Raw genomic sequence first — 25,240 nt, 5'->3', positions numbered from 1 at the left:
ACATTTTTATTAATTTGGTAGAGGAAAAAAACCTGTCATTTAAAACTTTTATTTGCTACTGGCATCAAGGTTGAACATTTTCCCATATATCTGTTTACCAAGGGTTATTTCTTCACGGTCCTGTTCCTTTCATCTACTACAGTCTTAAATATCATTCTTTTCGAAAATACATTTGTATGAGCTTTTTTTTTTAACATAGATATTTTTCCTTCTTATGCTTTATTTACTATGTTTTCCCAGCTGGTTATTTCTCTTTTGATCAATTGCACATATATGAAATTAAAATATCCTTTTACATTGTCCTAGGAGCAGCCCTGTCACAAATGTAAAGAGTTAAACCTATTCTCTTAACTGAGGGCCCTCTTAGAGAATCAGAACTACTTTCTAGTAGTCATGTCTATTTTTCAAATGAAGATTTTAATGACATTACCTTTTAAATCAGAAAAACAGCACCATGACAAAATTAAAACATTATAAAGACAAAACTGTACATCTCTCATTTTCATGTATGTATTTACCAATAGTATGCATCAATTTTGAATTATAAAGGTATTATCATATTTATAAACACTTGCAATTATACTTTTTTTATAATGTACTTTTAACTGCTATATAATAATCCTGAGTTAAATGATGGTAATTTATCTTTCTAATATAACCTTTTAAAGTATATGTTGAAAATGTCTTCATAAGAAAGCACAAACTTACTATATCACAATTCATTAAAAAAATAAGAATACCTATTCTTTATTCAGAATACATATTAATTATGTGCATATAACTATAGCAATAAAACTTAGTCAATGCCAACCAGCACATGTATATTGACTGCTCTACACATCACAATCTGACAAAGCAGAGAAAGAGGTATGTAGTGTTCTGGTTGAAAAGCCCTCTTCTGCTGGTCAAAATTCACCATTTCAAGTTACAGTGATCTTGATGAAGATACATGATGATCAAAAAGTATGATGTAAAGTTAACAGAGCAGAACACAAAACTTTATATGCTGTATAATTAAAATCAGGTAATTTTAAAAATTCATATATTAAGAAATCTTTCATATATTAGAAAGAAAATCACTGAAATATTAAAAATAGGTCAGGTTGTTGATAATAGGGATATTTCTAACTTACTATTTTCAAATCTTTAATTTACATTACTTTCTGTTATAAAAAGTACTCATTTTATCAATTTTACAAGAAACAGTGATCAGTTAGAAGTATACACATTTGTTTTTATGTTTTCTACACAGTAGAAAATCTACAATGGAGGAAATTATTTTAAGTAAATGTGGCTTCTAAGGTTGCCAATAATTTCATCTTTGGGGAACGGTATTTTTTTTTCTGTTAAAAAATACAATTCCTCTTACTACCTTCTGAGTACTTCTTTCATCCTCATCCTCAGATGGATCTGACTGATGTTTTGGACTGTCCATTTGAAGGAATGCTCTGACATCTGGACTAAAAACAAAAATTAACTTTATTATGACTGCATTTCTACACCTTTTCTCTCTTTTAACATGAAAACAAAAGTAAGCACTATAGCATTTGTAGTAAGAAAGGCAAACAAAATCCAATAATAATCATTATTGTACTATAATAAGCTAATTAATTTTTTAAAACAGAGAGTCCAATAAACAAACAGACAAAGGTTCACAGAAGAGAAAAATCCAAATGGTAATGAAATTTAGGAAGATGGCCAACTTCACTAATTATCAGGAAAAAACAAAACAACAGTGAGAAGTCATTTTATGTCCACTAACCAGAAAAATCTAGAAAGATGCATAAAACCCAAGTTGGCAGGGATGAAGGGAAAGGAACACTCTCACGTTGCTCCTGAGAATGTAAAATGAGGCAACTTTTCTGAAAAGCATTTTGGCAATATTTGGTTAAACTGAGTATACATTTTCCCTGGGGCCAGAAATTTTAGTTTTAAGGATTAAACTACAGAAAAAATTATGTACAAGTTCAGCAAAAGACATATAACTAGGAGACTCATTGTCATACTCTCTATGGCTGTGAATCAGAAGCAGAATAGCCATCCACCACTAGGGAAATGAGTAAGCAAGCTACGGTAACTGGCTGCAAAGACGACTGACCAGCCAGCAGCCAGAAACAGGGAACCACAGTAAAGCACCATTATGTGTACACATTAAACACTGAGACACAAAGCAACAGTCAATCAATATATACCCAAAGACTTACAACAAACCTGCTAGAGTGGGCATCAACAAATGGATATAAAGAGGAAAGAAAGTGAAAGTCACTCAGTTGTGTCTGACTCTTTGCAACCCCGTGGACTATCAGTCCATGGAATTGTCCATGCCAGAATACTGGAGTGGGTAGCCTTTTCTATCTCCAAGGGATCTTCCCAACCCAGGGATCGAACTCAAGTCTCCCACATTGCAGGTGGATTCTTTACCAGCTGAGCCACCAGGGAAATCTAAGAATACTGGAGTGGGTAGCCTATCCCTTGTCCAGCAGATTTCCCTGACCCAGGAATAGAACTGGGGTCTCCTACACTGTAGGCAGATTCTTTTCCAACTGAGCTATCAAGGAAGCCCATAAAGAGGAAATAAGACTGCACAGATTAATGACGATCCTGAGGAATGGTTAAATCTCTACATCTGGGTACCTCCTCCTAAATTGTTCTTTGTTCTTTTTTTTTTTCTTTTAAAAAGTTGAGATATATTAATCCCCAAATGCTAATTTATCTTCCCCCTACTCCCCATCCTGTTGCTATCCTCTCTGGTAACCATCAGCTTGTTTTCGTCTATTTCTATTTTGCCATCATTTCACTTGTATTATTATTTCAGATTTCACATATAAATTCTATCATATTGTATTTGCCTTTGTCCAACTTATTTCACTTAATATGGAAATCTCTAGGTCCATCCATGTAGCATTATTTCATTTTTCATGGATGAGTAATATTCTATTATATATATACATACACACACACACACACACACACACATATATATCACATCTTCTTTATCCATTTGTCTGTTCACGGACATTTAGGCGGCTTCCATGTCTTGGCTTTCGTATATAGTGCTGCTGTGAACACTGGGGTGCACATATCTTTTTGAATTAGAGTAGTCTCCAGATATATGCCCAGGAGTGGGACTGCAGATCATGAAGTAACTTCTTTTAGTTTGTTAAGGAAACCTCCATACTGTTTGGGATTAATATATACACACTACTGCTGCTGCTAAGTCACTTTACTCGTGTCTGACTCTGTGCGACCCCAGAGACGGCAGCCTACCAGGCTCCCCCGTCCCTGGGATTCTCCAGGCAAAAACACCAGAGTGGGCTGCCATTTCCTTCTCCAATATACACACTACTATATATAAAAAAGATAAACAACAAGAACCTACTGCATAGTACAAGGAACCATATTCAATACTGGGGTGCTAATAATGTTCTACTCCTTGGCCTGGAGGGGGTGATACTCAGATATATTCACTTTCTCATAATTCATTAAGCTGTACAGTCACAATTTGTGCCCTTTTCTATTTGTGTTATGCTGCAATAAAGCTAAAATATTTTTGTTCATTTGCATTTTTTAAATAGATAAGGAAACATTCAGTTTCTCTAGTAATTAATCAGCCATCTGTATCTGTTAATGTGCTCTATTTGGGGGGTGGTTCTTAAGTGTGTATTATCTGCATGAGCTCTTTTAGTAAGTATATTTATCTATTGTCCTTTATTCACGGGAAACTTTTTATATTTTTGGTTTTAAATTTTACTTGTAATTTTTGGAGGTCAAAAGATTTTATTAATCAAATTTATCAATGTTTTAATTTGTAACATATCACTCACTGCCAATATGCTCAGAAAACCCTTTCCTATCCACAGGTCAGAGAAATAACAATATTTTATTTGAGTTTTAAAATTCCATTTTAATAGACGTTATCTTAAAAATAACCTTTTCTCTTAACGGAAAGCTACTTTTCAAGTGCTTTTTCCACACATAATAAGAATAAGCATATAGTAGGTGTTCAAGATACATTTGCTGATTGGCTTCTCTGTTTTCTTAAACCTATACTATTTTTGTAACAGTTTGATGTCCAAATGGAGAGTGTGAAAACTAACAAAGTTCCATTAACAGAGGAGATCCAGAAAACATGAAATGTCACTTTTTATTAAAAAGAAAATGTCCATTAAACATTAAATTGAAAAATTTAAAAAAAATCTCTTGGCTATTTAATCTGGGGGCACTGAAAAAGTACTCTACTTTAAATGGAAGAGGTGCATATATATGAAAAAGTCTATTTGGGCTGTATAATTAAGAATTGTGTATTTTATAGTATAATGTTAAACTGAAATAACCAAATTGGTTTCAGTTAAATTTCAATACCAAATGTAACATCTTTATAATACCATACTTCATGATCTAAAATGAATATTTAAAATTTAACATACACTGTCAGAAGTTCTGAGTAACACCATTCAAAATACCAGCAGAAATAATAAACATCACCACCATCTATTCTATATTTACTCCATGTGAAGTTCTGTCACAGGGGACAAATTCTAGCTATTAGCATATGAATTTCGAACAAGTCAGAATTATGTCAGTTTGAAGTAATCTCAAGTGCATATAATAATAATTCAACATTAGAAAGGTAGGGCTTCCCAGGTAGTTCAGTGGTGAAGAATCTGGCTGCCGATGAGGGAGACACGGGTTCAATCCCTGATTTCAGGAATATCTCACAATAACACGGAGCAACTAAGCCCACTCACCACGCTACTGAGCCTGTGCTTAGACCCTGGGAGCCTAGCTACCAAAGTCTGTGCCCTAGAGCCCGTGATCCGCAACAAGAGAGCCACTGCCACGAGAAGCCCGCACACCACAACTGGGGCCCTCACTCTCCACAGCTAGAGGAAAGCCCTTGCGGCAATGAAGACCCAGCAGAGCCATAAATAAACCAGTACAAGTTAGAAATAAAAACTAACTTTTATTTTGTTTTTATTCAGAAGGGGAGATGATCTAAGCTGAAGATAACAAAGAATTTGTCTGCAGCAAAAGGCATAATGTTTAAAAAATAATTATACAAAGAGCCAAGTGATAAAAGGTTCTTTGCTGAGGAACACACAAGACACATAGGAACCCTGAATTCAAGGATCCTACCCAGTTCTGTGCCCCTCCGCCACCTGCTCCTCCCTGCAGAGGCCAATCTCAGCAGGGGCTGACCTTCTCCGGACCCTCATCTTATCTGTGAGCATCAGGGGAAAGGAAACCCAGAGCACTGGGCTGAAGACCTTGGTCAGAGGAGGTCCAGCTCCAGTATTTTACTAATTTAGTAAATTAAGTTAAAAAGGAGGTCAGAGCACCTGCTCAGAAGATAGAAATCCTTTATAAACTGTAAAGAACTATAAAATAGTAATCTCTGTTACAAGGGTAACAGTTTAAAAATATAGACCTCCTGTGTCGTGACTCTGAAAAGTCTGTTAAAAGCATGGGAGCCAATACCTCTGGAAGGTAAGGGTAACATTCTCCTTTTATTTCCATTTATTCTTTTATTCCCACACAGAGGTACATGAGGAAATGCTTTCTCAGTGCATGAATAAATATAGCATCAAATAATCAGCAAAATGTTTTAACTGTGCAAAGTCTTTTCAAGTTAAATCTATAAAACAAATACAAGTACAGTAAGAAGAAAGTAATTAGGACCTTGAGTTGATGGAGGGAAAAGAAAACTAAGAACACCAGGTGGAAAATTCTTAGAGGATTAAAAACACCAGGGGAAAAATGCTTGAGGAAGATTCCACAAAAATATACAGCACAAAGTAACATTCCACAGATCTGAGGCTGGGTTTCACTGTATCCTCAGAACACAATGACAATTACTTACTGGTTGTAAAGCTCTGGATGCCTAACTAAGTTCTGAATGAATTCATTCAGTCCTGCTCTTCTCTGTTTAATAAAATCTGTTAAGAGAGACAATAGTATTAGGATTATTTACATCAGACTGTAATTATCATCAATACAGTTATACAAGAATAGACCAACACAAGAGAATGAATTTTGATTAAGAAGTTATTTCTTAATTCACACTTCTTGAAATCAAATAAGGAATAAATATTTAACAAATATATTTTAATCTATAAATATGATTATAACATGAAAATACAGCATATTTTGCTGAAGAAAATTCTCCCCCACAAAAATGCCTATTTTAGGTTCTAAACAGACTCACTACAAAACCTGGAGTCACCACTTTGCTTTGTCCAACTCCTTGTATACTTTCAGGTAATGAATAAGAATTAACACTATGACACTGATGGCTGAAAAGTCATACTAACTTAAATACACACAAACAAAAAACAAAAACAAGCGAAATCAAGAAATACTGAAATCCTTGCAAGTGGGAATGATGATTAACTGGTTAACTGACTATTATGAAAACTCTGCTGCTAAAAATAGGTTTTTATCTTGTATAAACCTATTTCTCTTCAGAGGTTAAAACTGAGAAATAAAAGTGCTTTCTAAGAAAGTCACTGAAGACAAGGGTCATGCCTTTAAATTTATTTTCAACTTTAGCCCTTAACACAGTGTCTTGGAACATACTTAACTGATGTTTGCAAATGAATAAATAAAACACCAAACAAATGATTACACATTTTAGCATTTGTCATCTCTAAATCTCATACGCCAATCCTTATCTAACTTACATCGTTTTTGTTCCTTTGTAATTTTATTTTTCAGTGGTAAAAATATCCTTCTTTTTATAAAAGTACCCCAAAAGTAATTTATATATTGACTCCAAGATCCAATCAGTAAAAGGTTTGATATTAAACTATTCAGAATACAAAAAAGTATGCCTAACTCTGTGTGTACTCTACAGAAAGATTCTTAAATTCAAAGTGAAATTTTAACTTTGAAAAGTATAGGAAGTTCAGTTCACTCAGTGTCCAACTCTTTGCAACCTCATGGACTGCAGCACGCCAGGCTTCCCTGTCCATCACCAACTCCTGGAGCTTGCTCAAAGTCATGTCCATTGAGTCAGTGATGCCATCCAACCATCTCATACTCTGTTGTCCCGTTCTCTTCCTGCCTTCAATCCTTCCCAGCATCAAGGTCTTTTCAAATGAGTCAGTTCTTCTCATCAGGTAGCCAAAGTATTAGAGTTTCAGTTTCAGCATGAGTCCTTCCAATGAATATTCAGGACTGATTTCCTTTAGGACGGACTGGCTGGATCTCCTTGCAGTCCAAGGGATTCTCAAGAGTCTTCTCCAACACCACAGTTCAAAAGCATCAATTCTTCGGTGCTCAGTTTTCTTTATAGTCCAACTCTCACACATAACTAATGGAAAAACCATAGCTTTCACTATGTTGGCAAAGTAATGTCTCTGCTTCTTAATATGCTGTCTAGGTTGGTTATAGCCTTTCTTCCAAGGAGCAAGCATCTTTTAATTTCATGGCTGCAGTCACCATCTGTAGTGATTTTGGAGCACTGTTTCTATTGATTCCCCATCTATTTGCCATGAAGTATTGGCAGAAACAACCCTAAATTCTGCCTCAAGTATGTAAAACTTATCTTACAGAGGTTGGTAACCACCAAAATAAAGTGAAAAGAAAAAGGAAATGACACATACAGACTTAAAAGTTGCAGCATAAGAACTCACCAAGATGTGTGGGAAAACTCTACATGGTAGCTGTCAAACACGAGGTTAAAAGAGCAACTTCTTTTTTCATGGTCTTATTGTCCCATCTTTGGCTGGTAAGGGCTTCCCTGGTGGCTCAGAGGTTAAAGCATCTGCCTGCAATGCGGGAAACCCAGCTTCGATCCCTAGATCAGGAAGATCCCCTGGAGAAGGAAATGGCAACCCACTCCAGTATTCCTGCCTGGAGAATCCCATGGAGGGAGGAGCCTGGTAGGGCTCCACGGGGTTGCAAAGAGTCGGACACGTCTGAGCTACTTCACTTCCTTGGCTGGTAAAATCCCCCATCAATTGTGCTCCTGTGTCCTTTTGATAAAACCTCAGTCGGTATTCCTACATAGCTTCTTTGCTTTCAGGCAAGCTGTCTTAGGGTATCTTGCACATTTCTTGCCCAGTACCTGGAAATGGCACTTTTCCATGGAACTCTGGTTCCTTTACAGGGAAAATGGTATTTAGATGGATGCTAAGGGTGTTTGCTGCTCCTTATTTGTTACTGTTTTTAGGCATTTCCAGAGGAGAGAGCTAGGAAATGTGTACTGTTTTAGAAAGGGAAAAATAAATTGTGACTTCATCCTATATTCTGAAATCAAGTTTAAAAATCACAAGATTTTTTAATATAAATTTATTCATTTTAATTGGAGGTTAATTACTTTACAATACTGTATTGGTTTTGTCATACATCAACATGAATCCGCCACAGGATTTTTTTAACTTAAAATCTCCAGTTTTATATTTGTATCTTTCATCTTCTGCTTAAAATTTTGGTTCTCATAACACTAACATAATCACAAAAGAACAACTCTATATAAATTAACAATAAGATCATTGAATGCAGAGTAAAATTGCTTTGTGTGCTTTTTTTACCCTTAGCATATGTCCCATGAGGAATATACAGGTTAATGTCCATGTTTTAAAGTCATTTAAAATAATTATTCTCCATGCGTTTTACCACCAATTAGGTTACAGATTTTTTCCTTGTTTATTTTTAATTGCTAGAGACCTCCATATTACTGCATTTATTTTTGCTTTTAAATTGCTTAAAATACGCAAAGCTATGAACAGGGTTCATCCAGAGGCGTCTAATGTCCACCTCTGTTGTCTTCAGCTGACCTCTCCTTGAAGTCATCAGTTTTCAGTTTTTGACTTATTCTTCCATTATTTCCTTTTGAATATTCACATCCTTTCCTACACAAAAAACATACAGTGTCCACATCTGCACCTTGCTTTTTCCGCTTAACCAGGTATTCTGGAGATCATGTCACAGTAACGTACAAAGAGTTTTTTAGTTCCTTTTCCCAGATGCATCATATTCCAATAATGGAAGGCTATTTCAGTTGTTTCCAGTTTTTACTATTAAAAGCAGTGCCACAATCAACAGTCTTATACATACATCATTTCCTATGCAGCTTAGAACAGATCCTTAGAAATGTGATTTCTTGGTCAAAGTGAAATGCATGATAGTTTTGCTAAATATTACCAAATTTCATATGGTTGGTACCACTTTGTATTCCCACCAGCAAGACATGAGAATGTCTGTTTCTCTAAAGCCTAATTAAATGAGCATTCTATCAATCTTTGCTTTGTTGAGTATAACTTGGGTTTTCCAAAAATCTATGGCATGTAGTCTATTTAACTGTTGCCAAGTCATATAAAATACGCTCGTGACTGATTTCCAAATGTTCAATAAAAATCAATTTTTAGTGTCAAATAATTAATCCACAAAAACATCAATACCACAAGAACGTGTCTGGTATTTTACCTTTAACAATGAAATAGCAATGTTGCAGGTCTTTATCCCTTTGCCTTCTTCCCTGGATAAAATGATTCTGACTTCAGGGTTTAATTGAGGGCTCCACAAAACTCTAAACCTACTTCCGGTCTCATATTAATCACTAATATGTGGTTTGAGTCACCTTAAGTGTCTTTCTGCCACTTCAAATTAATTAATTCTCTCATTCCCCCAGGTTGGACACATCAGTTGTCTCTGATTCTACTCTCTCTCTGTCTCCTTTACCCAAGCAATCACCAAGATTTTTTATAGGTTTTTCATTAAAAGAGTTCTTAGATCTGACTCAATTTTTAGCCCCATTTCCACCCTACTTGCAGCTCTCACTCTCTAACTGGAGGACTCCTGGAATATTCCCTTCACCAGCCTCCCAGTCTCTATCTTGTCTTCCCTCTGCTGTGCATACTTATATATACACTGTGGGTTTCACATTATATTGCCATTTTGCTCAAGTAACTCTAAGGCCCCCATGCTGCCCCCCTCCACAATGTTTTTCAACCCATGCTCCACAGACATACTTCACTGCTGCACCAACAAAGCAGTTCCATTTTTATTTGTTCTACACCTGACATTTTCTGCATAAGATTTCACTATTCTGCAGCTAAAGAGAATACAAGAGAACAAAAGCTCAAAAGTCACTGGTCTACAGAGTCAACCCATGGAATGTGTAATCTGACAGTGTTGTGCCAACTCAATCTTCTATTAATGAATTCATGTAATATTTATTGAGAACCAAATATTTACTAGGCATCATAAATAAAAAAGATAAAAGTATCCACCTTCTTATAATCTACACCCAGATAAAACAGACTGGTAGGACAATAAAGTGTGCTAAGTTCTCCCAAGAGGAAAGTAATCTACATAAAATAGGAGAAGTGAAAAAAAATTGGGGAAATGAGAATCCTTTCCAATCCAAAGGTTCAGAAAGTATAAAAGAATAAAGCGTCTTCAGTTGAGAGGATTACAGGGGATTCCAGCAGCCTGGGGCCAGGAGGGGAGTCAGTTTTAATTAAGGCAAGAATGTGAAAGAAATATGAAAAAGATGGAGGGTAAAGGAGTTTGTTCATCATGGGCAGAACTGCACTGAGTATGGTGAAAAGGTCTGGGAGACAAAGGAACAGTGTAAGGTCAGGCTGTAGAGAGGAAGCAAGAGAAGTGGTTTGAGAGCTCATATCCTGAGTAACAACCAAGAAAGCAGACACTCAGGAATCACAGGTCTGATGGTTACAAGCAAGTTAGCTGAGGAGGCAAGATGGTGGGGAGGGAGGAAACTCGATAGCTTGTCAGGATCCACCTGTGGCATAGACAGATGACTTTACGTACGGAATTTCTAGTGTATAGAGATTTCTGTTGAATAAGTAGACATTTGTGTACTAGGTTGATTTCTTAAAGTCTAGTAAAAAAATTTTTTTTGCAGTTGAGGCTTCAGACATACATACAGCCTCCAGACTTCTGAGATCCTATGTGACATTAGGCTTCCCAAGGGTGAACAATAGGATACTAGGTATCCCATTCAAAGGCCTGAAAGGTGCCATGTACAGAGCATACATTTAGTAAATGTTTCTGGATATAACAAGGAATGCCTCTCATGGTTAGGAAAGTACTGCACAGTATCCTTAATGATCAACAGATTTATCTGAAGCCAGACCACTTGAATTTAACTTTCAAATCTGCTAATTACTAGCTGTATGTGAGACTGGGCAAATTATCTAAAGTATGCCTCAGCTTCTTCATCTATAAAATAGTGATGATGGTAATACCAACCTCCAAGGGCTGCTGTGAGTAGTGAATGAATTAAAACATATAAAGTGTTTAAAATAATACCTGGTAATCAGGCATACAGCCTGAGAACCATCAGCTTTGCAGAGTTACACTACTATCCAGGGCAATGAATATGTTAACTGCTTCTTCAAACTTTAACATTACTCATAGCTGGTCTAAGAATGTACTGCTTACCTGGATCAAAATTATCACCAAATATTCTCTTGGCAGGAATCTTCAGGGCCATAGCAGGAAATTGTTTCCTTAACTAGAATTGAAAAAAACAATATTACATAAACTTATTACATAGGTCTTCTAGTTATACACATGCCAAAATAAAATACAATCTAATTTTCAAAAAAAAATCCATCATAAAAATCCATCATACTTTTAAGTATATCATGATTAAGTGTACAATATTAAATTATGCCAATAAAATACCATTAATCTGGCTAATTCTCTTTTGTCCCAGTAAAACATTAGTATCTTTGTGACCTTGGATAAGCAACTTAACATCTTGTGCTTCAGTTTTCTTGTGGAAAATGGGGATAACCTTAGCACTTATAGATTTGCTGTGAGGCTTAAAATCGTTTAAGTTAAGTACTTGGACAGGAACCTGGGGTACAGGTTTTGAATACCTGTTACTCTGGATTTATGATGTCAGGAAATGTGACTTTTGTGTTCTAACAGACTGGCAATTGGTTTCTGAGAAAGCTGATAGATCTTCAATTTCCTCTGCTCAATCCTTCCTCCTCTTAATATTCTAACACATTTGTCTCTCAGATTTGCCTATCCCCAGAGAAAAACAACTTGGTCCTAAAGAAGTTCAATTTAGGGCAATAAAGCCATAAAAATGGGTAAATGCTTATTTTTATTATAAGCTTGACATCAGTTCAGTTCAGTTGCTCAGTCATGTCCGACTCATTGCAACCCCATGAATCACAGCACGCCAGGCCTCCCTGTCCATCACCAACTCCCGGAGTTCACTCAGATTCACATCCATCGAGTCAGTGATGCCACCCAGCCATCTCATCCTCTGTCATCCCCTTCTCCTCCTGCCCCCAATCCCTCCCAGGATCAAAGTCTTTTCCAATGAGTCAACTCTTTGCATGAGGTGGCCAAAATACTGGAGTTTCAACTTTAGCATCATTCCTTCCAAAGAACATCCAGGGCTGATCTCCTTTAGAATGGACTGGTTGGATCTCCTTGCAGTCCAAGGGACTCTCAAGAGTCTTCTCCAACACCACTGTTCAAAAGCATCAATTATTCGGTGCTCAGCCTTCTTCACAGTCCAACTCTCACATCCATACATGAGCACTGGAAAAACCATAGCCTTGACTAGATGGACTTTAGTCAGCAAAGTAGTATCTCTGCTTTTCAATATGCTATCTAGGTTGGTCATGACTTTTCTTCTAAGGAGTAAGCGTCTTTTAATTTCATGGCTGCAATCACCATCTGCAGTGATATTGGAGCCCCAAAAATAAAGTCTGACACTGTTTCCACTGTTTCCCCATCTATTTCCCATGAAGTGATGGGACCAGATGCCATGATCTTCATTTTCTGAATGTTGAGCTTTAAGCCAACTTTTTCACTCTCCTCTTTCACTTTCATCAAGAGGCTTTTTAGTTCCTCTTCACTTTCTGCCATAAGAGTGGTGTCATCTGCATATGAGGTTATTGATATTTCTCCTGGCAATCTTGATTCCAGCTTGTGTTTCTTCCAGTCCAGCGTTTCTCATGATGTACCTTGCATATAAGTTAAATAAGCAGGGTGACAATATACAGGCTTGGCGTACTCCTTTTCCTATTTGGAACCAGTCTGTTGTTCCATGTCCAGTTCTAACTGTTGCTTCTTGACCTGCATACAGATTTCTCAAGAGGCAGGTCAGGTGGTCTGGTATTCCCATCTCTTTCAGAATTTTCCAGTTTATTGTGGTCCACAATAAAGGCTTTGGCATAGTCAATAAAGCAGATGTAGATGTTTTTCTGGAACTCTCTTCCTTTTTCCATGATCCAGCAGATGCTGGCAATTTGATCTCTGGTTCTTCTGCCTTTTCTAAAACCAGCTTGAACACCAGGAAGTTCTCGGTTCACATATTGCTGAAGCCTGGCTTGGAGAATTTTGAGCATTACTTTACTAGCGTGTGAGATGAGTGCAGTTGTGCGGTAGTTTGAGCATTCTTTGGCATTGCCTTTCTTTGGGATTGGAATGAAAACTGACCTTTTCCAGTCCTGTGGCCACTGCTGACTTTTCCAAATTTGCTGGCATATTGAGTGCAGCACTTTCACAGCATCATCTTTCAGGACTTTAAACAGCTCAACTGGAATGCCATCACCTCCACTAGCTTTGTTCATAGTGATGCTTTCTAAGGCCCACTTGACTTCACATTCCAGGATGTCTGGCTCTAGATGAGTAATCACACCATCGTGATTATCCGGGTCGTGAAGATCTTTTTTGTACAGTTCTTTTGTGTATTCTTGCCAGCTCTTCTTAACATCTTTGGCTTCTGTTAGGTCCATACCATTTCTGTCCTTTATTGAATCCATCTTTGCATGAAATGTTCCCTTGGTATCTCTAATTTTCTTGAAGAGATCTCTAGTCTTTCCCATTCTGTTCTTTTCCTCTATTTCTTTGCACTGATCGCTGAGGAAGGCTTTCTTATCTCTTCTTGCTGTTCTTTGGAATTCTGCATTCAGATGCTTATATCTTTCCTTTTCTCCTTTGCTTTTCACCTCTCTTCTTTTCACAGCTATTTGTAAAGCCTCCCCAGACAGCCATTTTGCTTTTTTGCATTTCTTTTCCATGGGGATGGTCTTGATCCCTGTCTCCTGTACAATGTCACAAACCTCATTCCATAGTTCATCAGGCACTCTATCTATCAGATCTAGGCCCTTAAATCTATTTCTCACTTCCACTGTATAATCATAAGGGATTTGATTTAGGTCATACCTGAATGGTCTAGCGGTTTTCCCTACTTTCTTCAATTTGAGTCTAAATTTGGGAATAAGGAGTTCATGATCTGAGCCACAGTCAGCTCCTGGTCCTGTTTTTGTTGACTGTATAGAGCTTCTCCATCTTTGGCTGCAGAGAATATAATCAATCTGATTTTGGCGTTGACCATCTGGTGATGTCCATGTGTAGAGTCTTCTCTTGTGTTGTTGGAAGAGGGTGTTTGCTACGACCAGTGCATTTTCTTGGCAAAACTCTATTAGTCTTTGCCCTGCTTCATTCTGCATTCCAAGGCCAAATCTGCCTGTTACTCCAGGTGTTTTCTTGACTTCCCACTTTTGCATTCCAGTCCCCTATAATGAAAAGGACATCTTGTTTGGGTGTTAGTTCTAAAAGGTCTTGTAGGTCTTCATAAAACCATTCAACTTCAGCTTCTTCAGCGTTACTGGTTGGAGCACAGACTTGGATTACTGTGATATTGAATGGTTTGCCGTGGAGACGAAGAGAGATCATTCTGTCGTTTTTGAGATTGCATCCAAGTACTGCATTTTAGACTCTTTTGTTGACCATGATGGCTACTCCATTTCTTCTGAGGGATTCCTGCCCACAGTAGTAGATATAATGGTCATCTGAGTTAAATTCATCCATTCCAGTCCATTTTAGTTCGCTGATTCCCAGAATGTCAATGTTCACTCTTGCCATCTCTTGTTTGACCACTTCCAATTTGCCTTGATTCATGGACCTGACATTCCAGGTTCCTACGCAATATTGCTCTTTACAGCATCAGACCTTCGTTCTATCACCACTCACATCCACAGCTGGGTATTGTTTTTGTTTTGGCTCCATCCCTTCATTCTTTCTAGAGTTATTTCTCCACTGATCTCCAGTAGCATATTGGGCACCTTATCACTTGAGATCAAAGGACCACACATACACTGTCTTTACACAGTCTTACCAATCCTTGGATTCCTTTAGTAACTTTAAATGTTTTAGAAACAAACAGAAAAAAACCCAAACATATACTACATATACACAAACACACATATGCACACACACATATAGAGTGTGTGTTTGTATGAGAGTATAAAAATAATCTCCAATGATAGGAAATACAAATAGGAGAGTGAATTAATCAGTCTAAACCATGGGCAGGATGTCAGCAAAATTCAGATCAAAAAATCTGTAGAGAAACGACCCTGTTTTTTCCAACAAAAAAACTGTACACAAAAGAGAGGTGGAGGGGGAAACTTAGTGATTAAAAGACAACTCATAAAATCAACTATATTTCAATAAAAATTTTTGAAAAAGTTAAAACAAAAAAATAAAATTTATAATGATTTGTTTTTTAAAAAAGACACGTCACAGGATTATCAACCAGTCATATGAACACTGAGTATTTGATATTAAAGCATTTTCATTAATTATTGTGATAATGACATTGTATATTTTTAAAGAATCTATCTTTTTAGAGATATACACAGAAATATTTACAAATAGAAAGATATGATGTCTGAGATCTGCTTCATAATTATAATGGGCTGGCTAGGGATACAGATGTAACAAGAATGACCATGTACAATAATTCTTGAAGATGGATGGTACATTATCTGATGTTCTCTATACTAGTCTAGTTCCATACATGTTCAACAAGTTCTATAATAAAAAGCTTCCAAATGCAAACTACAGTCATAAAAAACACATGTGTACAGATTGAAAATGTTATTTTTTCTCTTCCCTTTTATTCTAAATGGGCTTCCCTGGTGAATCAGACAATAATCTGCCTGCAATGGAGGAGACATGGGTTCGATCCCTGGGTTGGGAAGATGCCTTGGAGAAGGGACTGGCTCTGCACTCCAGTATTCTTGCCTGGAGAATTCCATAAACAGGAGACTGATGGGCTATAGTCCATGGGGTCGCAAGGAGTTGGACACAACTGATATGACTTAGCACGCACACACATGATGTTCCTAAAATTGGCTTACATGAACGTGGAATAAATGCTGAAGACACTGCTGCAAAAATGGCCAGACCCACAATGTGATCTCTCCACTCTAACACTTAAAGCTAAGAGTTGGGCGATTTAACTAGAAATAAATAGCATAATGATTCGAAGAAGGCAATGGCACCCCACTCCAGTACTCTTGCCTGGAAAATCGCATGGACAAAGGAGCCTGGTGGGCTACAGTCCATGGGATCACGAAGAGTCGGACATGACTAAGCGACTTCACTTTCACTTTTCACTCTGATGCCCTGGAGAAGGAAATGGCAATCCACTCCAGTATTCTTGCCTGGAGAATCCCAGGGACAGGGAAGCCTGGTGGGCTGCCATCTATGGGGTCGCACAGAGTCAGACACGACTGAAGTGACTTAGCAGAAGCATGATGATTAGCAATTATTAGAAAAGCAGATAGAAAGGATTTATTTCTAATATTCTATGACACTGAAATGTATTTTAGACTACACATCTATATCTTCAGTAGTTTATCTGGTCCTCTCTCACCCTTTTTAGTAAGCATTCCAAAATTAGGATGATTTTGAAGAATCTCTTTTCTGCTTGTCTGATATATACGTAAGTATTGTTTAATTATCAAATAGTTCCCTCAGCTTCCAGTTTTCTCAGCTGTTTTAAGTAAAAATCTTGTAGACTGTTACTTACAGTATTGTAAAGTTTATCAAACTCTGCATATCTCCTGAAGACAAACCACTCACTCCTGCCCACTGAGACCAGAACTTTATAAACCTGTGGAAATTAAAAATAATAAAATAAAATTTGAGGGAAACCCCCCCATTAGCTATTTACATATGCAACTAAAATGTTTTCATACCTACGAAATCAATAATTAGACATTAATATTTATATACAATCCTCCAAGATATACAAGTATACCAACTCAAAGACTTCTTTTATCTTGTTGAAAGGTGTTTTATTTTTAAAATGGTAGGAAAAATTTTCTGTAGTTTCACAGAGTAACATAATGAACACCCGTGTACTCATTATTTAGATCTTCTGAATTCTGGCATTTTGTAATTCTTGTTTCAGATTTCCTGCCCCAAGAATAAAACACAGTTTCAACAGATGACACTGCTCTCTTCTTTCCCAAAGGTAACCACTATTCAGAAATGATAAAGTATTTTCAAAAGTGATGCCTGGCACATAGTAAATACTCAGTTATTAGTTCTCCTCCTTTCAGAGCATCTTTTACACAATATTTTTCAAACTAAGACTTTATTCTCATATTTCCTACTACTTTCTTGCCTGTGTTTAACATTTTCATGCACACATAATTTCATATAACTATAGTCAACAACCCTATGAAGTAAACAGAAAAAATATTACAACCCCTATTGCAGATAGGAGGAAATGATGGCCCCACAAAGTTAAATAACTTGCCCAAGTTCACAGACTTGTGAGACTAAAATCTAAATATTCTTACCTTCTATGCACTAGAACAAGAATCAAATTAACAGTTATAGTACAGAATTATCTTTCATAGTCCATCCCACAGAAAGGCTCAGAATATAATTCAACATAACGCAGAGAAAACAATTTGGACCCCGAAGATCTTTTTATCATTTCTAAAAATAACAAGTATCCAGGTGTATGAAGAAAAACTCACTGATGTATGTCTTGGGTTATCAACCTCACTATTTTACAGTGAAGATTAGGGGAAAGAGATGTTTACAATACAATTGTCTACAGTCTGTAGGTAACACAGTAAATTTATTTCAGAAGATGGCCAGACAAGCATTTACACAAACTATCCTTTCCCATGAGACTGGAATGCGCCACTCACCACTTCATAGTCAGATAATACTGCGAGCAAAGATCTCTCTGATACTGTGTGTGTTTATGAAGTATGAACTCTGTAGTACTGTTAAAGATAAGGTCACATTAACAGACCCACAGTAAGAAGGGCCCCACAACATAAAGCCACCCTCCGTCCCATGAGAAAGGGGACAAAGTCTCACCTGGAAGGTGAAGCCAACCCACTGCATTAGCTACCTGGATAAGTGATGAATCACTGAGGCAGAGAGAACAAGACCATCCCAGGCACCTTACATGAGCTCCAGGGGTAAGAGAGCTTTTTGGTGTTACCTCTGGTGTTAACCAAGAGGACATTAAGTTGTCTTACAGGAAGCTGTTGGGTCTAAGATGTCAGAATTGTTTATAAGATGACACGGCTCCCTTTGGAGAGAGTGCAGCAGTAGAGGAAGAAGAACCTAATCAGAGTGCCGGCAAAACAGAGCCATGTTTCTAACAGCAGACTACAGGTTTCATCTCCCATGGTAGTCAGCATCAGATGGGCCTGGAAGCAGGACTCCCACCAAAGGATCAGAGACTTAGCTCTATATGACTGTGAACTTCTTGAACAAACAACACTGTCTGTGCTGACCTCCTGACAGGATAAGGTGGCTTCCCACGGATGCTCCGGTACAGCCAAGACTGGAACCAAACCTAGATTCCAGGCTGAGGCAGCTCTGCTGTAACCCTATTTATAGGAGCTGAGATAAAACCCTGTGAGGTTACTCATTAGCAGGATGATTTATAAACAAGAGCTTACTAGGTAAATTCTAAAAAAATATCAGTAAGTGAAAAAAAAAAAACCTTTCACATTTGAAAAGACACTCTCATTTGCAAAAATACACAGAATTTAACAAAAACAAGTACAATAAATCTTATGAAGTTTTTTTAAAAAAAGGTTTCCTTGTTGCCTGTCTTGCACCAGAATTTAAGTTCCTTGAGAGCAAGGACTACCATCATGCTTGCTACCCACTTATCTCCAATGCCTAGAACAGCAGCTGGCATAAGAAAAAAGCTCAAGGATAGTTCTCTGAGTGGATAAATGAAAATATAATTTAGACTTGATTTAAGTCAAGACATTCTAGAATGCAGTGCATTTCTCTGGAAGAAGCTGAACTGAATAAAGTCATTTAAAAGGCACATGAGAACTATTCATAAAAATATTACTGAAGAGTTAATGCAGTGCCTATTTTTGTTCCCAAGTATTAGACAGATGTGCTGAAGCTGGACAGAGTCTGTACTGGGTTGGGTGGGGTCTTATCTGCGCTGACTAGAACCAAGCTTGTCGCGGACCGAGGACTGTACTACAGTGGTCAGCAAGAAACACGTGAACTTAACCCTCCTTCTCTTTCAACTTCAGTGCCACAAACACTTACTAAATGTCCATGTCTGATCTAGATACTGGTGAAATGATAGTGAGGGAAGTTCTTGCTTCAAAGAACAAGTTCAGGAGAAGTGCACATAAATAAACCTAAAGGTATGTCAGGTGGTGATAACTGCTATTAAAAAGCTAAACAGGGTAAGTGGGACAGAGTGTGAAAGGGGCAGGGTGACGTGTGAAAGGGGCAGGGTGACGTGTGAAAGGTGCTATTGTATAGCAGGTGGTCAGTAAAGTCTTCTCTGACAAGGTACCATCTGACCATCCGATAGGAGGAAGAGAACAAGGTGAACTAGAGGGAGCCTCGGAGAACTCCAGGGTCAGCTCTGGGAATAGCTGGTAAGAGTGACACTACAGGCCTCCCTCACCCTTTCACAGAAGACAAGGAAATACTCCTACCACGAAAAACAGGACCCTTGAGATAACCCACTGCGTGCATCTGCTATGGATGAGCTTCCATCAAACTCGGCAGGAGGTTCTGTCCTTGAAGGAGAGAACTTCCCAAAGTTAAAAATGAGACGGAAGGAATGAAAACCTTGCACATTCCACTCTGCTACCCAGAGTATACTGATCTCTGGTTTAACATCAGTATGATGGTTTTTCCTCTAACATTTATTTATTTTTGGCTGTGCTGGGTCTTCATTGCTGTGTGCAGGCTCTCTCTAGTTACGGGGAGTGGGGTATACTGATCTCTGGTTTAACATCAATATGATGGTTTTTTCTCTAATATTTATTTATTGTTGGCTGTGCTGGGTCTTCATTGCTGGGCGCGGGCTCTCTCTAGTTACGGCGAGTGGGGGCTCCTCTCTAGTTGTGGTACATGGGGTTCTCACTGCGGTGCCCACTCTTGTTGCAGAGCAGAGGCTCTAGTGCACATGGGCTTCAGTAGTTGTGGCATGTGGGCTCCAGAGAGAGGGCTGAGTTGTTGAGGTATGTGGGATCTTCCCAGACCGCACATCAAAATCTTGTCCCCCTGCATTAGCAAGCGGATTCTTAACCACTGGACCGCCAGAGAAATCCAATATGATGTCTCTAAAATTGGCTTATATGAATGTGGAATAAACGCTGAAGATAATGCTACAATGTCTGAGGAGAGTCAAATGGCCAGACCCATGCTGCAATCTCTCTGCTCTGGGCTTGCATGCAGGCTGTGGGAGTATGTTCATTAAGGAAGGGAGAACAGAAAATGGAAGGGATGTTCCCAGCTCCCTGTCTGAGACTCTGGGAGAAAACCACCATTAGGCGGCCCCTACCTAGTTAAGAAGGCAGACTGGCATGGTCAACTCCTCCTGTGATGTGGACTCTGGCAGGGGCCAGGTGACCCAGTGGTCAGAGCCCGGGGCAGACCACTTGAGTGAGGAGCAGTGGAGGGCACACAGAGCCTCAGTGCGCTCCACAGTCATCACAGGGCCAAGGGGAAGCTAAGTCAGCAGTCAGTCACCCCCACTCGCCAAGCCAACAAAGAACAGATTACAGATCAGTCCGTCAACAGCAGATGCCAGTGGTGGATGCAGGCATGAGGCCCAGGGTTGGATCAGGTCAAGCACAGCCAGAGATTCACCAGAGCCGTCACTCTACACCTGGAATGGCAAAGATCTAGAGGATGACAAGAATGCCCGGCCTTTGCCAGGGTACCATGAGGTCAGTCATCCACTGAACAAACACTGTGAAAGGGGACACCTCTCCTGCCACAAACCACGATGCCAAGTTGGAGAAGGAGCATGTGTTCACATAAGCGAAAGAGACCACAATGAAGAAGACAGCCCAGGTGTTTTTACTTAAAAGAACTGCTTACATTTTCAGTCAAACTGTTAAACAGGATTGGGTTAAATGAGTTTCTTCATAGTGCTCAGTGGGTGGGGCCTTACAAGGAAGAACAGATCTGTTACAGACAAGATAAATGACAGTTTTTGAGGAAAAGGAAGACAGCAGATCTCTGTATATACTAACAAGACTGCTAGACTAAATACTAATAGTGCGGCATTACACTAAATAGAAAAGTGACTGTTTCCCAATAGCAGTCACTGATATACTGACTCAGCCAAATAGCCATTGCTTGCTCTTTATGAAGTCCTACAGTAGATGATAAGGAGAAGGTGATACATTGCGCAGTCGTGTCTGACTCTTTGGGACCCCCTAGACTGTAGCCCGCCAGGCTCCTCTGTCCATGGGATTCTCCAGGCAAGAATACTGGAGTGGGTTGCCACTTCCTCCTCCTTCCTCTTCCCGACCCAGGGACTGAACCCACATCTCCTGCGTCGCCTGCATTACCAGGTGGATTCTTTACCACTGAGTTACCACCATGATGATAAAAAGTAAAATTAGAAATGGACTTTGCCTCTATGGTGAAAAAAGAGATAAATACTAGGTTAAATATTTTTTTCAATGAGGTAGAAAATGACAAATGTCAGGACCTCCCTGGCAGTCCAGTGATTAGGACTTCACTTTCCAATGCAGGAAATCCAGGTTTGATTCCTGGCCAGGGAGCTAAGAATCTGACATGACTTGGGGCCAAAAAAAAAAAAAACCAAACATAAAACAGAAACAAAATTTTAACAAATTCAACAAATATTTTTAAAATGATCCACACTAAAAAAAATCTTAAAATGACAAATGTCTTAAGAAAGATGTGGAAATTAAGACAGTGGTTCTTCACATGGAATCAATGACCTTCAGAGTCCACAGATTCTGAGAAGCGTATGTGTCACAGAACCATGCGTATGCACATTTTCGATGGAGAGGGTCCATCAGACAGGTCACAAGCATCTCTGAAGGGATAGGGAAACAGGCAAAAATCTACACTGGAAAGGAAACTATTCCATCACAGCACACAAAGAAGACTGTGGAGGACACACCATTTCAAAGATAAGCTGCCAAGTCTAGGGGAGGCCATTCTAGGCTCAGGAAGAAACGCAGAAATGCAAAGATTCTCTACTTTCAATTTTGTCCCATGAACTTCACATTACATACTTACAGTAAACCTCTTCTTTTTCTCTCTGTGTTCATCAGAGCTGGGGATGCTTACACTTGGACAGCTCTCCTTGTAGTCCATGGTATAATCCCTTTGAGTTTATTGCCTCAGAAGGACACGAAGAAGTGAGTCCAAAGAAACAGTCAGCAGAGGACAAACACAATTAGCTAATCCAAAACATAAAACCTCTTGAGGTAACGTTCAAACTCCATCATGCAACCTTAACCAACAGAAAAAAAAAAAAAAGAACTGATTAGCAAAATGATTTTAAAATACCTTGATTTGTCATTCCTGGCTCACAGAACCCATTTTATCCTTCTTCTTGCAGGAATTTAACTTTTGATCGTAAGTCTCCGCCCAGGTTAGAGACATAGTTTTTGTTATGTCCCTTTCAATAGCTAAATCGTCTACTTTCTTTTCTACTAAGAATCTCCAGGAGCATTTACACCACGTTTCCTGTGGACCAAGGGTTAAAACTCTCACCTGAAAGGACTACTGTGATGGACTGAGGGTAGGGTTTTCAAAGGGTGGTTTTTAAGTTCCTAGCATCAAGAGGAACTGGTGAAGTCTGCTTCCAACTGGGAACCTGTCTAGTAACCAATTATTTACTCCCATTTAACAAATGAGGCAACTGAGACACAGAGAGGTTAAGTGACTTGAAACAAGGCTGTCTGGCTCCCACCAGGTGATCCCTCTCCCAAGCTACAGCTGAAGGCCTGGGAGCAGTAACGGCTTCCAAACACTGTGAGAAGGGGTGTTTCCCCATGTCCTGTTGCTTCTCTCACCTCTGCCCCCACCAGCTAAGTCAATAGTCCCTTTGTTCGAGTCCCTTCTACTCCAGTAAATGCACCAAGAATGACCCCAGAAAACTGACCCTCAAAAATGAAATGCATGTTTGATCAATATCCTGATAACATTACTATGGAGGGAGGGGAGGGGAAACTGACAATCTGGCACATAGTGATACCAAGACCATTCAAACTTCCTGTCCCAGGATGAAGTACAGGTGGTGAGCAAGGTGCCGTAAGGTCAGGTATATGATGAAAATATTGATTTCAAAAATAATGACCTGGACTGCAGCTGCTTCTGACTGTCCCTGAGAATATGCACAAAACAAATGACCAATTGAAAGCTGTGAATTCCCAAATAGATGAGCGGAAAATCTACAGCTGTTCTAAATGAGTCCTTTTCCCCTAATAGCTGCTAATCTGATACAACTAAAAATCAAGGCATGGTTTGATGACAAGGGTTGCAGAACCAATTAAATATGCAATGCTGTAAAATCTTACGCTAACATGAGGGCAAGAGCTGGAAAGGTGAATTACCCTAAATCACAGATGCAGGCACTTGGGCAGATAAAGATGAGGCTTGCTCCTTGGAAGAAAAGCAATGACAAACCTAGACAGCATATTAAAAAGCAGAGACATTACTTTGTCAACAAAGGTCCATATAATCAAAGCTATGGTTTTTCCAGTAGTCATGTATGGATGTGAGAGTTGGACCATAAAGAAAGTTGAGCACTGAAGAATTGATACTTTTGCAATGTGGTATTGGAGAAGACTCTTGAGAGTCCCTTGGACAGCAAGGAGATCAAACAAGCCAATCCTAAAGGAAATCAATCCTGAATATTCATTGGAAGGACTGATGCTGAAGCTCCAATACTTTGGCCACCTGATGAGAAGAGCCGATTCATTTGAAAAGACCCTAATGCTGGGAACGACTGAAGGCGAAGGGGACGACAGAGGATGAGATGGTTGGATGGCATCACCAACTCAATGGACATGAGCTGGAGCAAGCTCCGGGAGATGGTAAAGGACAGGGAAGTCTGGCATGCTACAGTCCACGGGGTCGCAAAGAGTTGGACACGACCAAGCAACTGAACAACAACAAGGGTGTTTAACTCCAGATTTGGCCAAACATCTCAGCTGAAAGTAGCGACTTGCCCTCTGAGGAGACACGGCCTCCTAACTCCCCTCCCATGAGCCCTTTCAAATTGTTTCACAATTTCTCTTTACCCCAACATCCCTCACTGCCTCCTAATGGGAATTAGATGCCAAAAGAGCCCAGAAAGAAGTTCAAAGCCTACTCTGAGAGGAGATCAACTTTACACCAAAAAATGTGCAGAATCTCAACAACTTTACCAGGAGTCTGAGGTCTAAACATAAGATTACTGTGGCCCTAGACACACCCACACGTGCACCCCATCACACTTTCTCCAGACCTTACTTAAGAAGTACCTGCAGCCATTCACAAGGGTGACTGGCCACTGGGAAAGAGAAGAGCAAGGATTTTCCAAAGGTTACCAGACACTAGCGCTGAAGTGACTCTAGTCCCAGGAGACCTAAAACATAGCCCTCCAGTCAGAGCACCCATCTCACTCCAGCGAGCAGGTGAGAGATAAAGTCAATCCTGGTATATATTGCATGATGGGTCCAATGGGACCACTGGCCTGTCCTGTGGTTATTTTCCTAGTCCTAGAATTTTAGTGGAAATAGATCTACTTAGTCACTGGCCAGATGGCTCCCTGTTCTGTCATAAAATCTATTATGGAAAAAAAGGTGAAGGAATCCTTGGACCTCTCCCTCATCTCCCCACTAAGAAAGCAAATCAAAAACTACACCACATCCCTGGAGAAGCTCAGAAACCAGTGCCACTGTCAAAAACCTGAAGGATACAGGGGTGTTGATTCCTACTACATTCATATTTACGGGTCTGTTTACCTGGCCCAAAGATCTTAGGGCACGAATATGGATGACTCTAAATTTAATCAGATGGTGATGCCAATGGATGTTTTTGCTGGAGAAAACGAGCACAACCCTTGACATCCGGTAAATAATGACTGACCAGGCAGAGGGTAAAGGGAACAGAAAGTAAGTACTAGAAGAAAAAAAGGAATGATGAGCAATTTGAGCCAGAGGACTAG

General features: G+C 39.0%; 1 protein-coding gene across 1 annotated transcript in view; it reads right to left on the bottom strand.

Moving 5' to 3' along the window:
• SGK3 (serum/glucocorticoid regulated kinase family member 3) overlaps window positions 1-22,430 on the bottom strand; it is a 47,272-nt gene extending 24,842 nt beyond the window's left edge. Inside the window, exons 1-5 of the mRNA XM_068983298.1 lie at window positions 22,321-22,430; window positions 16,823-16,906; window positions 11,413-11,485; window positions 5,861-5,936; window positions 1,373-1,460 (exon numbers count right to left, since the gene is read on the bottom strand). Coding sequence (XP_068839399.1) covers window positions 1,373-1,460; window positions 5,861-5,936; window positions 11,413-11,485; window positions 16,823-16,906; window positions 22,321-22,398 — 399 coding nt within the window. The 5' untranslated portion in view covers window positions 22,399-22,430. The remainder of the gene's footprint in view (window positions 1-1,372; window positions 1,461-5,860; window positions 5,937-11,412; window positions 11,486-16,822; window positions 16,907-22,320) is intronic.
• Window positions 22,431-25,240: the final 2,810 nt, after the last annotated feature.

Source organism: Capricornis sumatraensis, chromosome 11 (assembly GCF_032405125.1).
Source record: "Capricornis sumatraensis isolate serow.1 chromosome 11, serow.2, whole genome shotgun sequence".
Taxonomy (NCBI): domain Eukaryota; kingdom Metazoa; phylum Chordata; class Mammalia; order Artiodactyla; family Bovidae; genus Capricornis; species Capricornis sumatraensis.
This window is presented reverse-complemented; position numbering and strand designations above follow the sequence as displayed.